General features: G+C 40.2%; 1 protein-coding gene and 1 long non-coding RNA gene across 2 annotated transcripts in view; both read right to left on the bottom strand.

Annotated features, from left to right (window-relative positions):
* The window catches only part of LOC132309362 (uncharacterized), a 29,203-nt gene extending 26,778 nt beyond the window's left edge, over positions 1-2,425 (bottom strand). Inside the window, exon 1 of the mRNA XM_059807678.1 lies at positions 1,927-2,425. Within this exon, the coding sequence (XP_059663661.1) occupies positions 1,927-2,425 (499 nt within the window). The remainder of the gene's footprint in view (positions 1-1,926) is intronic.
* An 8,914-nt stretch (positions 2,426-11,339) lies between these two features.
* On the bottom strand, positions 11,340-15,184 carry LOC132310187 (uncharacterized). The gene is made up of 3 exons (XR_009482569.1): positions 14,944-15,184; positions 14,807-14,867; positions 11,340-11,620 (listed from the first exon to the last, which is right to left on the bottom strand). It is a non-coding gene; the product is annotated as an uncharacterized LOC132310187 (long non-coding RNA).
* Positions 15,185-22,855: the final 7,671 nt, after the last annotated feature.

Raw genomic sequence — 22,855 nt, 5'->3', positions numbered from 1 at the left:
AAATGGCATATTTAGAGCTCTGAATCAGCTTTCCAAATCTTCAAGCAGTTCGTCATTCGGAGCTCGGACCAGAGAGTTATGGCCTTGTTACCAGAGGTGCGCAGAACTGCCTGGCAGCAATGAAATTCTGCCTTGATCTTCATTTTCGACCAATCATCCTTGAGAATTGGATCTCCACCAAAACATGAAGTTTTTAGAGCTCTGAATTAGATTTCCAAATCTTCAAACGGTTCATCATTTGGAGTTTAGAGCACAAAGTTATGGCCGTTTTACCCAAGTAGGTCCGGGATGAGCAAACCAAGCATAGGGCATTCTGGCCAATTTTTGAGTGCTCGAGGCCTAATTTCGAGTGCTCGAAATTAGGGCAGATTGCTTCACGAGATCAGCAGTGGAGTTAGGACTTTGCTCGCCATTTTGACCCAGAAAGCTCGAGAACTGGACTTCCATCATAACATGAAAGATTTAGAGCTCTGAATTAGCTTTCTAAATCTTCAAACGGTTCATCATTCGGAGCTCGGAGCAGAGAGTTATGGCCTTGTTACCAGAGTTGCGCAGAACTGCCTGGCAGCACTGAAGTACTGCCTTTCTCCCCATTTTCGACCAACCAGACTTGAGATTTGGGTCTTCATCAAAACATGAAGTTTTTAAAGCTCTGAATCAGCTCTCCAAATCTTTAAACGGTTCATCATTCGGAGTTCGTAGCGCAAAGTTATGGCTGTTTAACCAAAGTAGGTCTGGGCGGAGCAAGTGAAGCATGGGCATTTTTACACTAAATTCGAGCGCTCGAGGCCTTGCTTAGAGTGCTCGAATTTGGGGCAGAATTGCCTTCGGGAATTCTCATTTTGGCAGCCACTTGTGCATTGGTTTCCTCATTTTCTACTTACTTCTTTATGAGGTGGTTGGGGATGTTTTTTGGAGGAGAGAGAGAGCTTTGTTGAAGGAGATAAGGCAAGGAAGGCCACACATATCATTATCCTATATTCTAGCAAGATAGAGGAGAGAGAAGAGAGCAAGGAGATAGAGTTCTCCAAGCTTGAAGAAGGGAGCACGAAAATGGAGGAGGTCTTCAAGCTTCTTCTTCATTCTAAGGCTCCAATGGGTAACTAACTCTTCTTCTAGGGAGGTGATGAAGTCCCTCCCTTGTAAGCATGTTCTAGTGTAGATTTTATTTTGGGATTTCAATGTATAACCTATGGTCTTTTCATGGTCTAGAGCATTTTGCTTCTTGTAATGGATCTTCATGTATTTTAATGATTATTGTTGAATTAATTATCTATCTTAGATGGTTTATTCTTTTAATCATAGTGCTTGCACTCTCATGGTGACAATGGTAGTGAGATCATGGAATAGTTTTAATGGCATGAAGTTAGAGAAATTTGATAGTCCATTGCTTAGGTTCCCCCTTTGATGGTCTATTCTTGATTCCTACTTTATGTGCTTTTATCATTCAATTAAGGGCTTGATAATCTTTGGCTTAGGGAGCATGTTGAAGACTACACCCTAGTTTAGGTAGTTTAAGCATGTATTTCTTTGATGGATTATTCTTGTTTTTGATTCAATGACCCTCTTGAGGATATTATAGCAACCAAGGGTTGTTATGTATCATGACCATCGTTTATGTTGATTTCCCGAATTTAAATTTAGCCTAGCATGTGTATAGGGATGGAGACGGATTCACTTCCTTAGTTTCTCTTACTCGTATCTTAGCTCGCTTCAATTATTGTAAGTTTCTATTTCATGCACTTCACATATTCAATTTAGTGACAAACAAACAACTCCTTATTTCCCCTTCATCATTCTAAGAACGATTCTAGACATTTAGGTTGCCTTAGACTAGCGCAGTCCCAGTGGTTCGACTTACCCGACCAATAGCCCTATTTTACAATGATTCGTGCTATTGCGAAGGTTGATGTTTAATTGACCAACCGATCACTAAGCTTCCTGATGATACCGTTATTTCGATGGGAAAAACCGCCTCTGTTCCATAAACTACAGAAAAAGGCGTGGCATTAGTGGCCCCCTTTATGGTAGTGCGGTTGCCCCAAAGCGCAAGGGGCAGTTGCTCTGCCCATTTGTCGTGCTGCTCTTTCAGAGTCCTGCTCAAGATTCTAAGCAGGGTCTTGTTGGTGGCCTCCGCTTGGCCGCTGCCCTTGGGGTAATAGGGTATTGACGTGTGATGGGTCACATGATATCCTTGGAGAAGGGCTCGAACCTTGCTGTTGATAAAAGGGGTTCCGTTGTCTAATAATATAACCCGAGGTACGCCAAAGCAACATATGATGTTTTCCTTAATGAAATTAGCCACGAGCTGTCCTGTTGTGGTTGAGAGGGCCACTGCTTCTACCCACTTGATACAGACCTCTGTCGCTATTAATATCCACTTCTTCTGTCGTGACTTTGGGGAGATTGGGCCTATTAGATCCATGGCCCAGGTGCAACTCTACTGCTGGTGCATGAATAGCATGATTATGGATTTGACATTCCCGACATTTTTGCGCATGCCTCTTGCTATCTTCTCGCATGGTGGGCCAATAGTAGCCTAATTGTATGATCCGGTTGTACAACTTCTTCCACCCCTGGTGCTCATCCTCATACGCTTACTTAAGCACTTCCTACGCTTCGGTGCTATTTACACAACATTTGACCCTCCTAACAAAGCCTTATCTTATTAGTTCCCTATTGCTGATAAAGAAACGGCCTGCGTCCTTTTTCAATGCGGCGGCTTCTTCGCGATCCTATGGGAGTTGGTGTCGCTTGAGGTAATCCAGATATTTTTGCCTCCAGTCCTCATTGACACATGCCACACTTTACATCATTTTGATGATTTCCCTACATCTTAGGCATTCTTTTTGAATGGCACTCGTCTCTCTTGCCATGGTCGGCCAGAAAAATCCTTGTTGTTATACCCTCCGATATAGACTCAGCGAGTCATTGCCACGTATTTGCTCATGAATTTCATGCAACACACGATTAGCCTCTTTAGCCTCCATACACCTGGCCAGGAAGCCACCCGGTGCTCTATAATACAATGTTCTGAAATACAGGGTGAAGTCCTTTAAATTAGTTAGAGGGATTTTGCCTTCGCCGCTCTTTAACTATGATTCATAGGCGGTTTTCCAGTCCTCTCCATCTTCTTTATCAATAAACTCTTCGTTATGCAAGCAAGATGTGTCATTCTTCTGAATTCTTATATCTACTAACTCCCCTGTGATTTTGACTTTGGACGCCAAAGTGGCCAGGGCATCCGGGTACCGATTGGCTATGCGAGGTGCGTGGGTTATATGTAGCTTATCAAAGTGGCTGCTGAGTTTCTATATGATGGCCTTGTAGGCCGCCAATGACAGCTCCTTGATGGCATATGAACCGTCCAGCTGCTTTACCACCGGATTAGAATCCCCCTGTACATATAGACGTCTGACCCTTGTTTCTCGGGCCGCCAATAACCCCAATATAAAGCTTCGTATTCTGCTATATTGTTGGAGCACCTAAAGGTTAACTTATATGAGAAGTTCTGAGCTTTTCCTGTTTCGGGTGTCAGTACTACCCCAGCGCCGCCTCCTCGTGCTGTCGACGAGCCATCGAAGGATAGTGTCCAAATGGTATCCTTGGCCGCACAGCAGACCAATTTGAGGTCTTTATGGGGGAGGTTGGTGTTCGCGGGCTCATACTCTCTTGACGGGAACTGGGCCATCAGATCCGCCATAACCTAGCTTAATATGGTACGGGGCGAAGAACACTGTATATCGAACTCGGCAAGAGTCAAGAACCACCATACCACTCGTCTCGAAATAACAGGCCGTGAGAGTAGGTACTTTAGTGGGTCACATCTGGTGATAAGATGAATGGTGTGCACGAGAAATTAGTGACGAAATTTCTTTGCCGCAAAGGCCAGAGACAAACAATGACGTTCGATTGGCGAGTAACGCGCCTCCGCGCCTTGAACAACTTAACTAATATAGTAAATGGGGCATTCACAACCTTCCTTCTCCTAAGCAGGCAACGCCCCAATGGAACGCTAGGTGGAAGTAATGTATAGCCTAAGTGGAGTACTTTGCCGGGGGGCTATCATGGTGACTGGCGAAGATAACAAGTTCTTGATTTTGGTAAAAGCCTGCTGATGCTCCCCATTCCATGTGAATTTAGCATTTCCTTTCGACAGAGATCCGAAGGCATGTGTTATTTCAGCTAAGGCTGGGATGAAACACCGAAGATAGGAAATTCGGCCTATGAGGCCTTTCAATTGCTTGAGAGAGCGAGGTGGGGGCATCTCTTTGATCGCCCGGACTGTGTGTCAAGATCAACGTTGATACCATGTCGGTGCACCATGAAAACCCAGAAAACGACCGGCCTCTACCCCAAAAGCGCACTTCAACGGATTTATCTTCAGTTTGTACTTGCAGCAACGTTCAAAAACTTTTCTTAGGTCCGAAAGATACTCTCTTTTAACTCGGGATTTCACTACTAAGTCGTCCACATAGTCCTCAACATTTTTATGCAACACTTCATGGAAGATGGCCGTCATGGCACGTTGGTAAGTGGCCTCGGCGTTTTTTAGACCGAATGGCATAACAGTATAGTGAAAGTTCCCCATGGGGGTTCGAAAGGCTGTTTTTTCTGCATCACAAGGCATCATTCTAATTTGATTGTACCCGCTGTGTCCATCCATGAATGAAAACATTTCATGTTCTGTGGTTGAGTAAACCAAGTTATCGATTATGGGCAACGGGAAATCATCCTTGGGGCATGCCTTGTCCAGATCCTTGAAATCGACACAGACCCTGATCTTTCCATTCTTTTTTTTTTCACCGGGACAACATTCGCTAGCTAAGTGGGATGTTGGATGAGCTTGATAAACCCGGCTTGCAGGAGCCGCTGAACCTCTTCCTTGATTTGTAGTTTGAGCTCTGGACGGAAATTTATCTGTGTTTACTTGACTGGTCTTGCTTTTGGCCGTATATTGAGATGGTGCGCTACAATCTCAGGGTCTAGTCCAGGCATTTCATCATACGTCCTTGCGAACACATCGCTGAACTCCTTGAGTACTTCTATCAATGCCGCTTTCTCCCCTTCTGGCAACCTTTTACTCACATAAGTTATTCGGGGTCGATTATTAGTGGTCAGGTCAACTTCCTCCAGCTCTTCTTAGTCAGGCCAGCTCATCCCGACTGGGCTTGGCTCGGCCTCTTCTTCAGGTTCCTTATCATGTACTTCACATACTTTTACACGAGGGCGCAGATCCGCCTGGGGTCGCACCCCCCAACATCGTCATAAGTGGTAAACAATTTTTCCGTCAGACAAATGCACCCTTTTACATACAACTGGCCTTTTTTGGTCGGTCTTTACCCTTATCTCCATCTTTTGTGCTAAAAAGCCCTCTGGTGGCCATCGATCGAGTTCATCCCATTTTGGTAAGGGGATCGCCATCAACGGGTGAGGTTCATTTGAATCCTCAAATTCTTCGAAGAACCCAGCCTCCACCATATGAGATTTTCTTTTGGCAAACGGGCGTTCAGAGCAGCAGACTGACGAGCCCCTTTCCAAGTGTTTAGAAAACGGACTTTTTAATGCGAGATGTCACTTTGCAAGGTCAAAATATAATTGTGGTTTATGAAGCCTTTAAAAGTCAAATTTACATTTATAAAAACCACTACTACAACTAATGAAGTATAGTGAGTAGGGATCGTCCACAGAGATTATACGTATTGGAATTTAACTTCGACTCTAATGTATCACAAGATTGCAAAAGAGGGTTGGGCTGGTTGATTACTCTAGAAAACAATTAAATTAAAATGCAATTAAAATAAACTAAGTTGAGATAGGGATTTAAGAGATGAGAAATGAGGTCTTGGGGTGCATTGGAATCACTACCAAGCTCGTTCACCAAACCACACACTTTCAACTAATTTAGGGAAAACCTTTTTATGAACAAAATGCGACTATCAATTGCAATATTAAGCATGAACCATCAAATTCATGTATGAATTGTCTACCTAACTGACAAATAAACTAAGTGTAGCACAACCCATCAATTCTAAGCATGACCCATCAAACTAGTCACAATTGTAGCACACATCAATCTAGAGAATCATGAAATTTGCAATAATACGCCATAGAATATCAAATCAAGTATAGATTGTCTACCTACCTACAAGCATGAATTAAATTGTAGAACAACCCATCAAGTATAAGTATAATCCATCAAATTAATTAACAAACCCATATAATAAAAACCATGTCTAGCCATCACTAGATTCTCAATCAATCACACATAAATATGCAATTAATATGGAAAAATTAGTGTAGAGATCAATTCCCAAATAATCACACATAAGACAACATGTAATCATATAGAGAATCAATAAAAAGAATTAATCCATATGAATCATGTGAGACATAATTCCCAATTTAATTACACATAGACATGTAAATAAACTAGAGAATTAATAGGAAGAATTAAACATAGAAATCATAGAAATATACCAAGATTCATTAAATTCACAAGGCTAGAACATTAATCACAAGATATTATTCCCCAAAAAGTATGAAAAAGATAGAGGTTTAGATTACAAACTTTGGGCTCATCCAAGCCCAAAGGAGAAGTCTAGCCAATCATGAGGGAGGTGGATGTGATCTTGGAACCCTCAAGGGCAATCCCAAACATGGCTCCATCTTCTTCCTCTTCTTTTTTGTTGAATTCTAGAGAGAGAGAGTGCACAGATCTAGAGATGTGTTCTTGGTGCCTCCACTATTCTCTTTTCTTCTAACCCTAATCTCTAACTTTTCTAGAGAGGGAAAAATAAAATCACAATGGAATAAAATTCAAGACAAAAAGATATCTTACAAAATGGTTCAATTCCTCTTAAATACAAGGTCCTTTTCTTAATTACTAAGTCAGAAATATAGCCCCAAAAATATCTAATTTCGTACTATGTGGTAGGTGAAGTTCGGGCGCGCGGGAATAAGACAGCTCACTGTTAGCATATTTTCGATTGATCTAACTTTTGATCGATCTGGGTTCGATCGATCTCACTTTTCTGCGATAGGTCTCACTTGGCAATTTTTCAGCATCAGCTTCCTTTTGCTCCAAATTAGCCTCCTTTTACTCTAAATTCTCATAAAGACTTAGTTTGACTCCAAAAGACCTTAAGAAGCCATTTTTAGCCCGTTTTAACTTTATTGACCTAGAAAGGGAAATAATACAAAATTAGTCTAAAACGGGAAAATAAAATAGATAAAGGTCATAGAATACTCGAGCTTAAAGGGTTTTAATGCGCACTTTTCAGCGCTCATCACGGACTGTGACTTGTTTTCCATTCTAGAATCCTTTCATGCATTAATGATATGAGGAGGGTACAATCCCAAACTTATGCATCCAACTTCGTCCCATGATTAGATGGCAAGAAGTATCAGAGTCGATGACACGGAACTTGGTCGAGCCTCTGAACTTACCGATGATTAGCTCGGCGGTCACATGTCCTACCGTCCTTCGAATGTCTCCGCCGAATCCTGCAATCTCAGTTGGCTTTCGCATGAGCTTCCCGAGTGGCGGCCCGCTTCGTTAGAAGACTTCCAGAGGCATTATATTGAGGGAAGAACCATTATCTAGAAATGCTCGTTTGAGCTCTACCCCATTGAGCGAGGCCGTAACATATAGCGGTCGATTATGAGGAGTGGGCGCACACTTGTCCTCTTCGGTGAAAATTATGGCCATCCTAGATGACCTCTAAACCATTGGGGAGGATAAGATCGACGCTGCCTCCGTGAGTTCCTCTTTTTCAGCGAGCCAAAGGGTTTTGGCAATTTTTTTCTGGGCGAGAGGAGAGGAATCCATTTCTTTGAAAATATTTGTGACAGATGGTGCCTTTAATAGGTGAAATGCACCCAGATCTTCTTCTTCAACCAGTGCGACTTGAGGGATGTCACCCGAGGTAAGCTCCTCGAGGCCTACCCCCCCGGTCGTCATCATCACCACCCCTCGGTCGTGTATGGGGAAAGGCTCTTTTTTTACATCGCAAGGAGGGAGGATAAGTTCGCCACTAGTAATTCGCCTGTGAAAGGTGTTCCGCAAGGCCCAACAATCAAAGGTAGGGTGGCGAGTGTGGTAGTGATACAGACAAAATCAAAGGTGAGCCATATCTTCTGGAGTTGGCTCCTGTGCCACTTCAGGTAACCTGATGTCTCCATGCTGGATCCACTTTTTGAGAATGGCCTCGACCTCTTCCATTGTGCATGGAAATGGAGGTGGGATTTCGTCTGGATTTCTCCCTCGGGGTGTATGAGGCGGTCCCGTATGCTTCTTATTAGAGGGTGTATTAGTAGCTGAGACTAAAGGCCTCCTTTTACTTCGGTGATCATCTTGTATCGAAAAATGAGTGTTGACAGCGAGGTTGCCTGCTAAGTTGCGGGCTGCCTCGATAAGGTCTACAAAGGTAGGGAGTTTAAGATTGATAAGATGGATACGGTAGCCTCCCTGCATTCCTTTTATGCATATCTTAGCCAGGGCCTATTCTTCATGTGTCTCATAACACTCCATAGCTCGGTCATGGAATCTGTGAACATATGTTAACAAATCTTCTCCATGGCCTTGTACTTCTTTGGTCAATGACAACGTGGTTACTCTTTCCTCGGCCTGGAAAAATTTGGTACTGAATAACACTGCCAACTGGTTCCACATGTTGAGGGATCTCGGCTCCAGGTTCACATACCACTTGTAGGCTCTATCAGTCAAGGTCTTGGAGAATTCCCTTAGCCACAGAAAGTGATCATTTCCAAAGGTCCTAGTGCCTCTATGAACTGGATCACGTGCTCCCACGGGTTACCCTTCCTTCCATCAAATTTGTTGAATTTTGGCGTAACATACCCCTGAGGGTATGGGAAAAGTGCGACAGCTTGAGAGTAGGGTGGCTCGGGGGCCTCCTCTTGGGATAATATGGACCTCTCATTTCACAACAACGTTTGTAAGTCCACCAATGTCACGTACGGTGAATGCTGGTGCATACCCTGTAGGTGTTAAGTGTTGCCTAGGGCTCTGTCTTTATGAATAGTCATCCCGTAACCAGACTCAGGCTTGTTTAATCTGGCAGGCGCCATCAGGGGAGTGTTGAATAGAGCTCGTCGGACCCCAATGGGTGCGACCCCCGACTGTCTACGAGAACTAATGGACCGCCTTCCTTCCGAGGACAACAAATGCCCTCGGTGCAATGGATGATTTGGCGTCATCTAACTTTTGTCAAGTTCACAAATGAACTCGCCACGTTGATCTGCTGCTCGTTGGGGTATTCCATTGTTAGCAATGCCCCGAAGCAGGGCGATTACCTCGCCCTGCGTATCCTCCAACTTCTTTATCCGGTACGAGAGTGAGTTGTGGGCTTCAACCAGAGCCTCGAGAAAGAGGATCGTTCTTCCCGGGTAGCGTGCTCTCAAGACACTGCTAGCGGTCCTATCATACTCCTCTCCCAGGGAGACTCCCTCTTGAGGAGTAGGGCTGAAATCCTGCACACTTAACATCGTGAAATACTCCTCCCCAGTAAAGTCGCCAAAATATTAATAGTGGTCCTCTATAAAATGAGGAATATATTCCATGTAAGCCAGGAGTGCTAAGATCAGTATCCGAGTGGGGACCCAAGCAACACAAAGGATTCTTAGAACTTAAAGATTAAGAAAGGGAAGGCAGTATTTTAATTGTACCCAAGTAAGCTCGAGCTCCATGGTAATTAGTTGTTAGACCTCTTCCTTCCTGCCTTTAAGGTTGATTAACCCCTCCTATTTATAATGTCCCCGAACGGATAATACCCATCGGTCGTGGGCGTGAGTTCCCTTTTGTCCACAGGGTTGAAGACCCATTTTTCTGACACATGGGATATTATCCAGCAGGCAAAAGCACTTATTCCCTTTAGTTCGAAGGGGAAACGGCGCCCCTAATTAATATGAGTCATGTCAGTTGTCTTTCGCAATTAATGCATCCTATTTAGAGCTCGACTTTGGGTACAAAAATCATTTCCCCTTTGTGTTGGCCTCCTAAAGAAGAAGGCAAATCCTTGGGTCCCAGCCACCTGTCCACATTTTCTTAGACTCCCGTTCTTGGAGATGGGGAACGGGTCTCCTCAAGGTGCTGCCTTCTTGACCTCGTGAGATCCCGCTCTGGACTCGGCCCTCAAGATCTCTTTCCATTCAAGGTAGGAAGAGTTCGTGACAAACAAATTGTGTTTCTCAAGTTCCCCTCAGATTCAAGGCGGGGACTTTCTAGATGGAGAAATTCTCAGTTTCTAAGGTCTCCTCGAGCACTGGGGCTCGAGGTGATGGAAGTGGAATGCACCCAAGGTCCCACCTGCAGGAAGGGACCTCGGGTGGTAATAAAGAAAGGAGGAGGGACCCATCCAACTGGAGAGGGGTACGTCCTCAAGGAGGGTGAAGGGCAGCGACCCCTTCCTCGCTAGTAAATCTAGTTGTGGGACGAGTAGCTCGAGGTTACTCGTCCTTTTTTCAGTGACATGCTAGACAGGTTCTGGCCAGGGGTGTCCTTTTTTTAGAGTGGGCAGTGCCACGCAAGCAGGCAACGTGGCATATTCATCAACAACTACATTTCAAAAAAGGAAACTTCTATGCTATGATTACTCAAGCACTAGCAGATACCCGTGGTGCCACCGTCTTGGTTGTTCCATGAACAGCCATCCCACCAGCACGGTTCATACGGCCACCATTGCTCCCATGATAAACCCAGCCTCTCGATCAAACATTATAAATTGATTTCTATTACAAAAAATATTATCTCTGAGAACTGCAACAAGTTCAGCAGTTATCACTAGGAAAAATCAGCTCCCTACCCGGAAATTATTTTTTATTATTGTTACTATTTTGGGAGTATATAAAATGCCACCAGTTATAATTGATTTCTATTACAAAAAATATTATCTCTGAGAACTGCAACAAGTTCAGCAGTTATCACTAGGAAAAATCAGCTCCCTACCCGGAAATTATTTTTTATTATTGTTACTATTTTGGGACTATATAAAATGCCACCAGTTATAATTGATTTCTATTACAAAAAATATTATCTCTGAGAACTGCAACAAGTTCAGCAGTTATCACTAGGAAAAATCAGCTCCCTACCCGGAAATTATTTTTTATTATTGTTACTATTTTTGGAGTATATAAAATGCCACCAGTTAAGAACTTCATATGTGAATTCCACCACAACAGTTGATTTTATGGCACAAGGCGACGTGAGAATTTGAAGCATGGAAGAAAACATGGGAAGATGCCTCTCAATTAATAATTCCCTTTCCCAAGACTATACTACAGATTTTTATGCAACTTTAGTATAAAACAAGAACCTCCTCCCTGGTTCAACAAGTAGCAAATTAGAAAATGTATTCCCCTCGTCTTACTTTGTAAAGGACATCTGCAGCCCCGCATGTGCTTTGTTTTTTGCTATTCTATGCACCAATATATCCATTATTTTCCATTCATCATTTTAAGTGCAATATACTTAGACATACATTTTGGAGAATAGTTCCCTATTAATAAGTTCTAACATAAATCTAACTTGCCTCGAGAACTGGTAGACCTCTTTTCCTCAACATATGCTCGCCGTTCACCAATCATATATAATAGGTTAAGCCTGAAACATCAAAAGTGAAAATATAAATCATCCAGAAACAGGCAGAAATATAGCTCACAATAAAAACAAGTATATATTAAATTACTTTTAAAATAGAATTGCTGAACTTCAAAGGCTAATAAAAAGTAAGAACAAACAAAAAAATTCAATACAAACAATGAAACATTGCAGACTCCTTATGGTAGATTCCAAAAGCAACAGGAGACGAATCTGTCTCACCGCAACAATATAATTTGCTAACAACATAATCAGCTTTGAACCTCCTCCAAAGAGAGAGAATTAAAACTTCAGTGTTTTTAGATTGCTGGTGCGTCCAGAAGAAGAGATATATTCTTCAGTAAATCAAAAGAAGTGCAATCCAATTACAAAATAATGAACCAACTATAGAAGAAAATTTAGCCAGATTTGATGCATAGGGCCACAAGTTATGTTGGTGCATGTCAGTGATCACTGATCTAAGGTTTTAATTTTCATAGTGATAAATGCATTAACCTGCTCGCCGGATGCTTTCATGCATCTCAGAGTAGTGAGTGCATATGCAGCTTATTTGCTACAGATTCCAAATGTAATAACAAATGTGATAACTCCATCTCATTGTATCAACATAATGTACAATTATTATTAGTCTTCAAATGGATAAATTATCTTAACAGAATTTCAGGCAAGGAAAAGGAAATTCAAACCAAACCAATTAATGTTAGGATGACAAACAAAATCACCAACAATTAGAAATGGAAAACTTCAACCTTGAACCTCACCCAAAGAAAAAGTAGAAAAATGCATACTCCCTTTTTCTTTTCTATTGCAATTTTTGGATTATTATATGATGATTTTTAACTTTCCATATAGAAATAGAAAGAGAGAGACTATAAACGACATCTGTTATGTCAATGACACCAAAGGAACATTAAATGAATGGAATTTGGAATATGGATGGAATATATTGAAATAAAGCCACTTTAAGGTTCCCTATGAAATGAGGTGTGGAAGGGAGCCACTATGAAGAAGTTCTGAGGAAAACCATTGTATTATGATAATATAAATTAGGCCAGATTTTGGTCATAGAAGTAGTAATTGGGTCAAAATAAAGCTAGCACATGTCAGTAATCAGTTATCCAAAGCTTGTGCATCCACGGTCACATGCATGGAGAGAAATTCCTTCCATATGCATCGTTGAAGAGTGAGAGTAGGAGCAGTGTATTGCTTGGAAATGGAAATAAAGTTTTTGCTACTTGAAATAATTATAGTAGAGGTGAAGTAGATGTGCATAAGAAGAAGGATTATAAAACTAACAATTACTAATCCACAGATTATGTTACATAGGCTACAATTGGTATTGGTCCTGTTACATAGCCTACAATAGATATTGGTCCTTGGGTTTTCAGCTCAAATAGTTGAATATCCACATCTGGATTCCATAGGAGTCCCAGCTGAAGAAGACAGCATTTATGGAGGCAGTAATATGTTAATGACTGCTTGGAGGGGCGTTGGTAAGTGATAACGGGTCCATAGAGTAGATGGTATGGGTGGTCTCAGCAATGGTAAAGGCAGGGTAAAAGACAACAGCTGTACTTATGATAATGCTGGAGACTGTGAAAGAGACCAACTGTGAAGGGTAAATCAGATGCCATGGTGAAAGAGACCACATCGTGGAGCTCAATGTTAAACCACATCATGGAGCTCAATGGGAAAATAGAGGCAGCAGTAGCAACAACTTGATTTTGAAACTGTATTTTAGCCGAACCCAGGAGATAAGAGTCACCATTTGATGCAATGGTAAGTTGGTAACTGCTCAGGCGTATAAGCAAGAGGACGAGTTCAAGCTAAAGCAGCCACTTTATGCAAAAATAATGCCAAAGGTTAATCCTATCTCCAGTCTTCCTTTAGACAGCACATACACTGGCTAATGATGTAGTAGTGGGAATAGTAGTATTAATGATAATGATAATGACAACAATAATTATGTATAATAATAAATTCATAACCTAGGGGCATGGCAGTTATTTGTTGCAGTCAGTGGAGTGATGTTGAATTTTAAAAGATATAGCAGAAGTATCTGTACTGCAGAAAATGAGCATATTCGAATGGGTCCCCTAAACCCAACCCAGCCCCAAATGAGAACCACCCATCCAATGTTGCAAAACCATGACAAATTTCAGCCATTTCTCCCATTCCCATAAAAATCCACTCTAAAACCCATCACGCTACAACCAGTCTCTTTCTCAGATGAAATCACGAAGAACAAATTTCCTATACAAACAGGAACGAGTAGTCAGCCCATCAACCATTCTTCACTATAAAATATCTTCTTAATACACATCACGACCAAAGAGAATCTCAACACTTTTTTGACTTAATACGACAATTGAACTTCAAAATAACTATATGTGAAAAATTGACACATTCACCAGCCAGGCAAGTGGATCATAGCTCTCTAGGGCTCGGGGTCTATTAAGAAACAAGTTTGAAAATGGGCTCAAGCTCGGTTCACTATTTATCAAACCAAATCATTCGAGAATAGCTCAATTTGTTGCATCCGTAATCGCAACTCTTCAAAGTGTTTAGAAACCCAAACTAAATAGGAAAAATTCATCAAGCTTATACAACCACTTTACTAAGCACTACCCAACAATTTGCTAATTTAAGAATGCAGTATTTAAAATGTTTCATGAATTTATAACAAAAGTAATACTTCTTCCATTTGATTTCAAAATGACTGCCATATCTTTCTTACAATGGTCATTTATGCTTTTCCATGTGGAATTGCCACAATCATCCAAGCATCTTCTCACACTGCTTTTTTCATGATTAGCATCTTGGAATTTCTACAATGCACATACAAACATGCACATGGACTTGTTTGTGCCAAAAGAAACTAAGAACATTGACAAAAGAAACATGCACAGACAAGAATGTTGGTATGCATTAATAAAGGCCACCATACGGTCCATACTAGAAAGTAATTAACCAGATCATACAGGAGGAAAAAAAAAAAAATGAAGAATAAGAACTCTTGGAGAGCTTATATCAACCATATAAAGCAATTCTTCATAGTTTAATCATTTCTGTTGTATTCCCTCGGGAATGAATGAATCACGGATTTCATTTGACAAATATCTTCTCATTCATTTTAAAAAACCCAAAAAGACGAATCAATGATATAACAAACAGTAAAATGACGTATACCTCAATTGCTTTTTGCACTGCACTTGCCACCTCAAATTCCACAAAAACTAAATCCCTGGTTCTGCAACATAAAGCCCATAAATAACTCATAATGACGAACGGAGGTGAACCACAAAAAAGAATTAGTTGATACATACTCTGTTGCACCTAACTTGAATGCCATCACTTTTAATAGGTCCAAACCTTTTAAACTCGTCCTCGACTAGGGCATGTGTGGCATTCAATGGCAGACCCCTAATGTAGATTGAGGAAAGTGGAATTTCTTGCTCTGATACCAAGTGGAATTTCTTACATAAGCACATACATAAAATGTAAGATCAAGAATAAGCAGAAGATGAACAACACAAAGATTTACATAGTTCGGCACTAAGGACTACATTTCTGTTATTCAGATTGTATCTTGTAAAGTCATCTTTTGTGTGAGTACAAAGAGCCTATTTATAGATATGACAATAAGAAGCAAGTTAGGCAGCCTAACAATGTCCAATAGGCAATGTTAGGCAGCCTAACATTTGGCAGCCTTACTTCCAACAGTAATTTTGTACTATTTAAGTAGAAGTCTCCAAACTACCATATTTACCTTATTTAATCTCCAAAGGCTCATCATTCATTAAATTACATACAATATTATGCTACATAGTACATCATTCATCAGTAAAATCACATGCTTCTTTTCTGCTACATAGTACATTATTAACTCCACATATCATGTTTAGTGTTTTATCGAATAAATTTTAAATTAAATAGAAGGAAGAAGAAGAAGAAGGATTACATTTATTGTATTTATATCTAAATACAAGAGACTAGACAAAAGTAAAAAATGATAGAGAGGTGATAATAGACTAATGAAGTCGAATCCCTATCAGAGAATTATGGAGGCTAAGACTCTAAACTGCCAAAAGTTTACCAGTTGCAAATATTGAAGAAGGATGATTACATTTATTGTATCTAAAACTAAATATTTCCAAGAGACTATACAGAAGTAAATAATGATGGAGAGGTGATAATAGACTAATGGAGTCGAAGCCTTATCAGAGAATTATGGAGTCTTCAGACTCTAAACTGCCAAAAGTTTACAGTTGAATTGTCCACTACTCTACTACTGCTTGTTAGTATCACCATATCAGTCACGTGTCCTATGGTAAGTATAATAATAATTTGTCTAAGATATCTTTGAAGAGTATACAAGCCTCACTATAATCCAATAGTTCTCTAACAGATTTTACCCCCATCATCTCAATTCTCAAACAATGAACAAAACGGAGGTCATCATTAATTCCATTAAACCAACTCCAAGGTCTACAGTGAATATAAAAAGCCTTTTACTTGATTTATTCACAAGAAAATATAAGGGATATTAAGTTATTTTATATTTCATTCTCACCTTCCTAACAAATCAAGCATACAAGTCTTAATTTCCTATCAAGTTAAAATGAAAAAGAAGAAGCAGAGATAGTGTTAGATACAAGAAGCTTATCACGGTGAAAATCACAAAGAAAGGCAATTGTAACTTGGTGCTACCGTGGTACCTTTGTCCTTGGACCTCGCTTGCTGGTCTTTTCCCCTAAAAGAGTCTTCAAGAATCAATATGCAGTGAAAATTCAAGGAACAAAAATAGAAAATAAGTTCGAAAAGGAAACAATCGTTACTGTTAGAGTCAAAAGCCAAAATCCACACTGGACCAAGAAATGAAAACTTATAGGATCGTTGAGAAATGGAAATGATTCAAGCAAGTGAGAAACTATGCCTTTTATGTTTTTTTTTTTCTTCCCGTAAATCCTTTTTATGTTCTGCACATGTTGAACTTCCTATTACTTTTCCTCTTTTTTGCAGCACCATAAACAAATTAATTTTAATTTGTTCCTATAAGAAGTATATTAGAAAAAGACTAAGAAGGCCTCCAATTGCCATTATTTTGAAACACTAGAAAATGGATACATACACTACTCATCTCATACTGCAGATAAATTGATTATATAGCTTCCAAAATTTCAGATCACAAAAAGACATGCCCTTGTTAGCTTACACAAAATATCTACTTGATTCAGCTTTCCCATGAAAGAAATGAAAGCATACTACGTTATAGTAAAACTCTTAAAGGGGAAAGATCGAGATGGTGGTTTTTGTTGTTCCCGCGAAGCGAAGATCATTAGCTTGGCTAATGAAGTGTGTCAACCTCTTTTTGGCTTCAACCAAACACTTTTGATAGCTGGTCGACCCACCACCCCACCCCCCCCCCCTCTCCCCCCCCCCCCCCCCCCCCCAAACACTTTTGATAGCTGGTCGACCCACCACCCCACCCCCCCCCCCCCTCTCCCCCCCCCCCCCCCCCCCCTTCCCCAGGTACATCCTGCGCCTATGGGCCGCTATTGTTGTTCCCGCGAAGCGAAGATCATTAGCTTGGCTAATGAAGTGTGTCAACCTCTTTTTGGCTTCAACCAAACACTTTTGATAGCTGGTCGACCCACCACCCCACCCCCCCCCCCTCTCCCCCCCCCCCCCCCCCCCAAACACTTTTGATAGCTGGTCGACCCACCACCCCACCCCCCCCCCCTCTCCCCCCCCCCCCCCCCCCCCCAAACACTTTTGATAGCTGGTCGACCCACCACCCCACCCCCCCCCCCCTCTCCCCCCCCCCCCCCCCCCTTCCCCAGGTACATCCTGCGCCTATGGGCCGCTATAACTATCCAAGAAGGCACTCGAAACTGGAAGGATAAACAAAACCCACCCGGTGGACTGCCGAGCTACAAGTCCTACGACACAGGAGCGGGATTCTCTAAAAAGCCAAGCTCGTGGGTGGCCAAGAGGACCCACTTGGAGACTTGGGATCTCAGTAGGAAATGCGAAGGTTGCTTAAAGCAGGCCGATAGGCGAAAGAGAAGAAACTAGTTGAGTTATGATCTGAGTAGGCTCATTATAGGGAATAACCTCACCCTGGGAACCGAGGCATGGCCATCCCTTCTTTGCGGTCAATGGTCTAGGAAAGTTTCTCCGTTGATAGCGAAATGTTTCGATCTGAGGCGAGTCAAAAGTCCTAAAACAAGGTTCTTCACTCTCTGAATGAAGATTCTTCAAGTGCATTGACATTAACAAAATCATCTACAAACTCACAAGTTATCTAATTTTCTTTCTCTTACTGTGATAAATTATTTTTCATTAAAAACCCAAAATGGGTACTCCATTTGTGAAATCTCAACTCTGACCAAGGATCTAAAAGTACAAATCAATGTAACTGTTCATAAAGTTGTAAGCCTTGTAAGAATCTCATTAAATTAAAGAGCACATACATGGTTAATTATAAGTTTTTTCTACCAGATCGCCACTCCTTTTGCCAATAAACTTTATGATTACGAGAAACTAAAAACCATCAACCCAATAGACACCTCCCATAGTTTCATATGAAACAACTAGGGCTGCAACTTGGGTGGGCTAACCCAGCCCAACCCGAGAATTTGAAATTTGGACTTTAAGTTTACAAATCGGGTTCATGTTCGGGTTGGGTTTTGTCAAAACCCAGACATATTCGGGGTTAGGCTCGGGTTCAACCCGAACCCAACCTAAAACCCAAAAATAAAAAAAATAATAATTTTTTTTTTCTTTTTTTTCCTCCGTTCTCTCTCCCCTCTCTCTCTCTTCTTTCTCTCCCTCTTTCTCTTTCTTTGTGTACCGTCCCCATACATTCAAGGTAGCAGTTGCAGAGAGAGACAGCGGTTGAAGCTTGCGAACGGCGAATGGCAAACTGGAACAGCGAGCGATGAAAACTAAAAGATCTGGGTTTTGATTTTTTGAACGATCTGAAATGGTTAAGAGTTGATAGACAGCGGTTGAAGCTTTGCCGACGGCGAACGGCGAACCCGATCTGGAACAGCGGGCGATGGAAATTGAAAGATCTGGTTTTTGATTTTTTGAACAATCTGAAATGATATGCCGATATAGGTTTTGAACTTTTGATTGTTGCAGATAGATGAAACTAAAATATATGAGCTTTGAAGTTTTTGTAGTTTGCAGTTGTTGCAGAGAAAGAGAGAGAAAGAGAGAGGGGGGGGGGGGAGGCAAGTTCAGAGAGAGGCGACAGAGGCGATTGGGGAAGGCTAAAATGATTTGCCCTAAATAAAATATAAAATATATATATATATATAATTTGTTTTTAATAATAATATAATCAAATATAATATATATGTATATATATATATAAATTTCCGAAAACAAAAAAAAAAATTTTAAAAAGTTTTCAACCCGTCAACCCGACCCAACCCGTCCAAAAATATTCGGGCTGGGTTATAATCATAACCCATGTTGAATATAATTCGGGTTGGCCCAACCCAACCCGATTCGGGTTGAGGTTGGGTTGGGACTGGGCTGGGTTGGGCCAACCCAACTTGCAGCCCTAGAAACAACAATCAATAATTTCATTCCCAATAGAAATTAAAAGCAGTTCCCTCTTCCAATTTCCACATACACATACGTAAAACATGAATACATATGTGTATATATACACAATATATATATATATATAGAGGGATAAGATTTTTATACCTTTGTAACTGGAGAAATCACAATCAGAGAAAACCCATTTGCGAAAAACGTCTATGGGCGAGGACTTTCGTGTGTGTTGCTTTCTATGCTTCTGATACATATGAGAGGAACAATGAGTGGGTTGAAAGTGGTTCGGTCTATATGGGATGTCAGTAGGGTGGGGATTTAGGGTTGAAGTTTCATAAAGGAGAGTTTTGGGTAATAAGAGAAAGGTTTTTTTTTTTTTTTTTTTTTTTTTTTTTTTTTTTTTTTTTTTTTTTTCAATATATGTATATTTAGAGTGTGGCTTTAATTAGTTGAATATTTTGACTATGTAGTTTGGCGGGAAATGAAAATTTTTTGGTGGAAATTTTATTACTTATTCGAGGGACAAAAAATATCCCCTGAAAGTGTAATTTTAGTACTTCATCAACAAAAATACACCATTAATACAAGCAAATGTACAAGCTCTTTAAAATGCCGGGAAATTTTTTTTCTACGAGGATTCTGTATATAACAATTACGAGGAGTCTTTTTATAAACGTTGTAAAAATTAGTTTTCACGAGGCAAAACAAATAAACCTCGTAAATATTATGTCTTAAAAACTCACTTTTCTTGTAGTGTTACCATGTTACCACTTCTTTAATTGGAAAAAGATTTTTCACAGTCCAATTTTCTTTTAGAAACGGCAAAATTTTTTCAATCATTATATATTCTTCTACCTGAAGAATATAAATGGTAAAGTAATTTTTTTTCCAAATTTAGGAGAAAATTCACATCTTGTGATTTTTGGGGACCAAAACATGGCCAATCAACTAAGTATTTGGTCAGAAGATATACAAATTCGTCTTCCTCATAAACCTTTAGACCCTGAGGGGCAATAAAATTGGACAGGAGACTTCAAATCCTCATACTTTCAACATTCGGCTTAGATAATAGGCTGATTAAAGTTTTTGGACAAATGGTACATTCCAGCTAAAATTTTTTGGTTGTCTTATTCCTTACCCAACAAGAATATCACATGCCAAATTCTCACTCACATATAAAATTTTATATGCCTTACAATTCTTCAAAGAATATCAGGCACATAAAATTTGGGGGGGCATATGTTTATATTATAATTATAAGCCACTTTCCAGTGGAAGGTTGCCCTAGTCGATTCCACTGAAAGGTACTATGACGTTCTAATGGAAATCGCTATTTTCTAAAGACTTTGACTCAAAGTTGGACATGTGGCTTATTAAAAGGGTCACACCTATAGTTATTTGCACCATAATTATCAGTCATTTTCCAATGGAAAGTTGTTGTGACCGATTCCAATGGAAGGGTGATATGCAGACGTGAATGCAATCATAAAGTAACACATGGATTCATCTAAGAAAGCCATTTGGTAAAGTAACCGCTTTGGGACACGTGATAGCCAAGGAAGTAAGCAATTACCTGCAAGTGGAAAGTTGTGGGACATGTGGCAGCCAAGGAAACAAATTATTACCTACAAGTAGATATTCATGGGACACATGGAAGGACAAGAGGTAAGAATTTACTTACAGTTAGAAGACATGACTTCCAAGTGGGACACGTGGCAGAATGTCAAATTGAAGAGCGGTTATTCCAATGGAACGTGAAAGATTCCAGTGGAAGGTCATGCATATAAGTAGTAGAAATAGCAAAACGTGTCTGCAAGCTGAGCGCAATACCTGGATATGTGGGACATATGGAAAATTTCCAATGGAAGAGCAGTTATTCCTAACAAGTGAAAAGTAGTGTAGAAAATAGCAAAAATGTGGGAAAATGTGGTCCACACGTGTAAGCAATATAAGACGACCAAGGAGGACGTGGTACACTTGGCAAAATCTGGTTAAATCAATAGAACTATCTATAATAACTACTATCAAATTTTTTTATAAATATGGCACTATGTTGTAACTTTAAGGGTTTCTTCAACACACACAACAACATCACTTCAATTTATCTTTCAATTCATGCAATTGTCTTTCAATTATATTTTCATTTTAGCAATGTACTTCAATTATCTTCATTAATGCAGTTATCTTTAAGCACTTTACATTCCAAGTCATGCATTTTCAATACCTTACTTTCCAAGTCTTGCATTTTCAATTCCTTACTTTTAGTCCAGCACTTCAATTCCATTTACTTCTCGCCATAAGAAAATCTCGAAGTCCTTTGGCACTAAAGGCAAAAAAGAATATTTGGAGGTGGTCATTCTATATCTCCTTTCATTCACCAGATCCATTCTATTTCCATCTGGAATATACTTTGTACTTTCTGTGGTGACCTTGTGGGCGAGTATGTGTGAGCGTGTGCAGGTCGCACCAATAGGCTACCACACTGGGTGAGCTATAGGTGCACAATTCCACATCGCCTGGGTGTGGATGGGGCAAGTGCTATGTATAGATTCAACACCCTTTTATGATACAACGTATTTTAAAGCCGTGATGGTAGTGAACCCATCAGAACTCTAGAGTTAAGTGTGCTTAACCCGGAGTAGTACTAGGATGGGTGACCACATGGGAAGTTTCTAGTTCGGGGGAGCCAAAAGAGGACTATTTTGTGTCTGTATAGGGTGAGGGTCGTTACATTTTCACTTGGAACTTCCTGAGCTCCTGAACTTTCGGGAAAATAAAATTGTTCGCGCGGTTTTTTTGGTCTTACGTCGGTCGATGGACTCTTGCGGGCGTGCCAGAGTATTTGTATAAAACACTCAAAATATTGATTCGAACACCAGCCTATCCCTTTTTCCGATGGCTGACTTTCAGGCGAATGTGTGGGAGAGAGACTAGTAAGAACTCCCAGCAAGGTTCTTTTTATACCTTGTTTGCAATGACTTTTATAAAGTGTTAAAAGAAATAAAAATGCAATTTAAAGTAAATGACTGGCTGAATTAAAATGGACTGAAGAGTAAACTGGCCGAATTAAAATAGACTGAAAAGTAATGGTGCAATGGAATGAACAGGCCGAATTAAAGTGACATGAATCTGATCAAAGATTTGTCATTTAAATCCGTTTACATAAAACAATGAATAAATTGTAAATAACATAATTAAGCATTGCAAAAAGAATGATAAGTTACTGGAACTCATATTCTTTAAATGAAATTTGTCATTTGGACAAAAGAATTGAAGATAAGATGACGTTGAGTCATTTGATGAATTTTTGATTCATGCTGATTTGTGGGTGGTGCTGGACAAATTGGAATGAATTACAATTCTTTTATTTATATAAGTTTTAATCAACTTATTTTCCTAACTTTTTGCTATAAAAACTCTCTTTCCTTGATTTTCTCTCTTTTTAAAATCAAACTGGGTCAAAAACCCATGAGTACTCTGCTTTCTTGTACGCTTTATTTCAGTTTCCAATTAAAACATTCTTCTGATCTTTCATCATGTGGAAAACTTCCTTGATTTAGTCAACTTCAATTGCTATATTTCAGCAACTTCCTTTTATAAACTTAGCAGCCATGTTTTATCCCAAGTGGCCCATCATTTAGCGCCATGTCAAGGCTACTTGTCATA

The sequence above is a fragment of the Cornus florida genome, unplaced genomic scaffold (genome assembly GCF_030987335.1).
Source record: "Cornus florida cultivar Cherokee Brave unplaced genomic scaffold, ASM3098733v1 CherokeeBrave_3.0.0_Hap2_Chr05, whole genome shotgun sequence".
Taxonomy (NCBI): domain Eukaryota; kingdom Viridiplantae; phylum Streptophyta; class Magnoliopsida; order Cornales; family Cornaceae; genus Cornus; species Cornus florida.
This window is presented reverse-complemented; position numbering and strand designations above follow the sequence as displayed.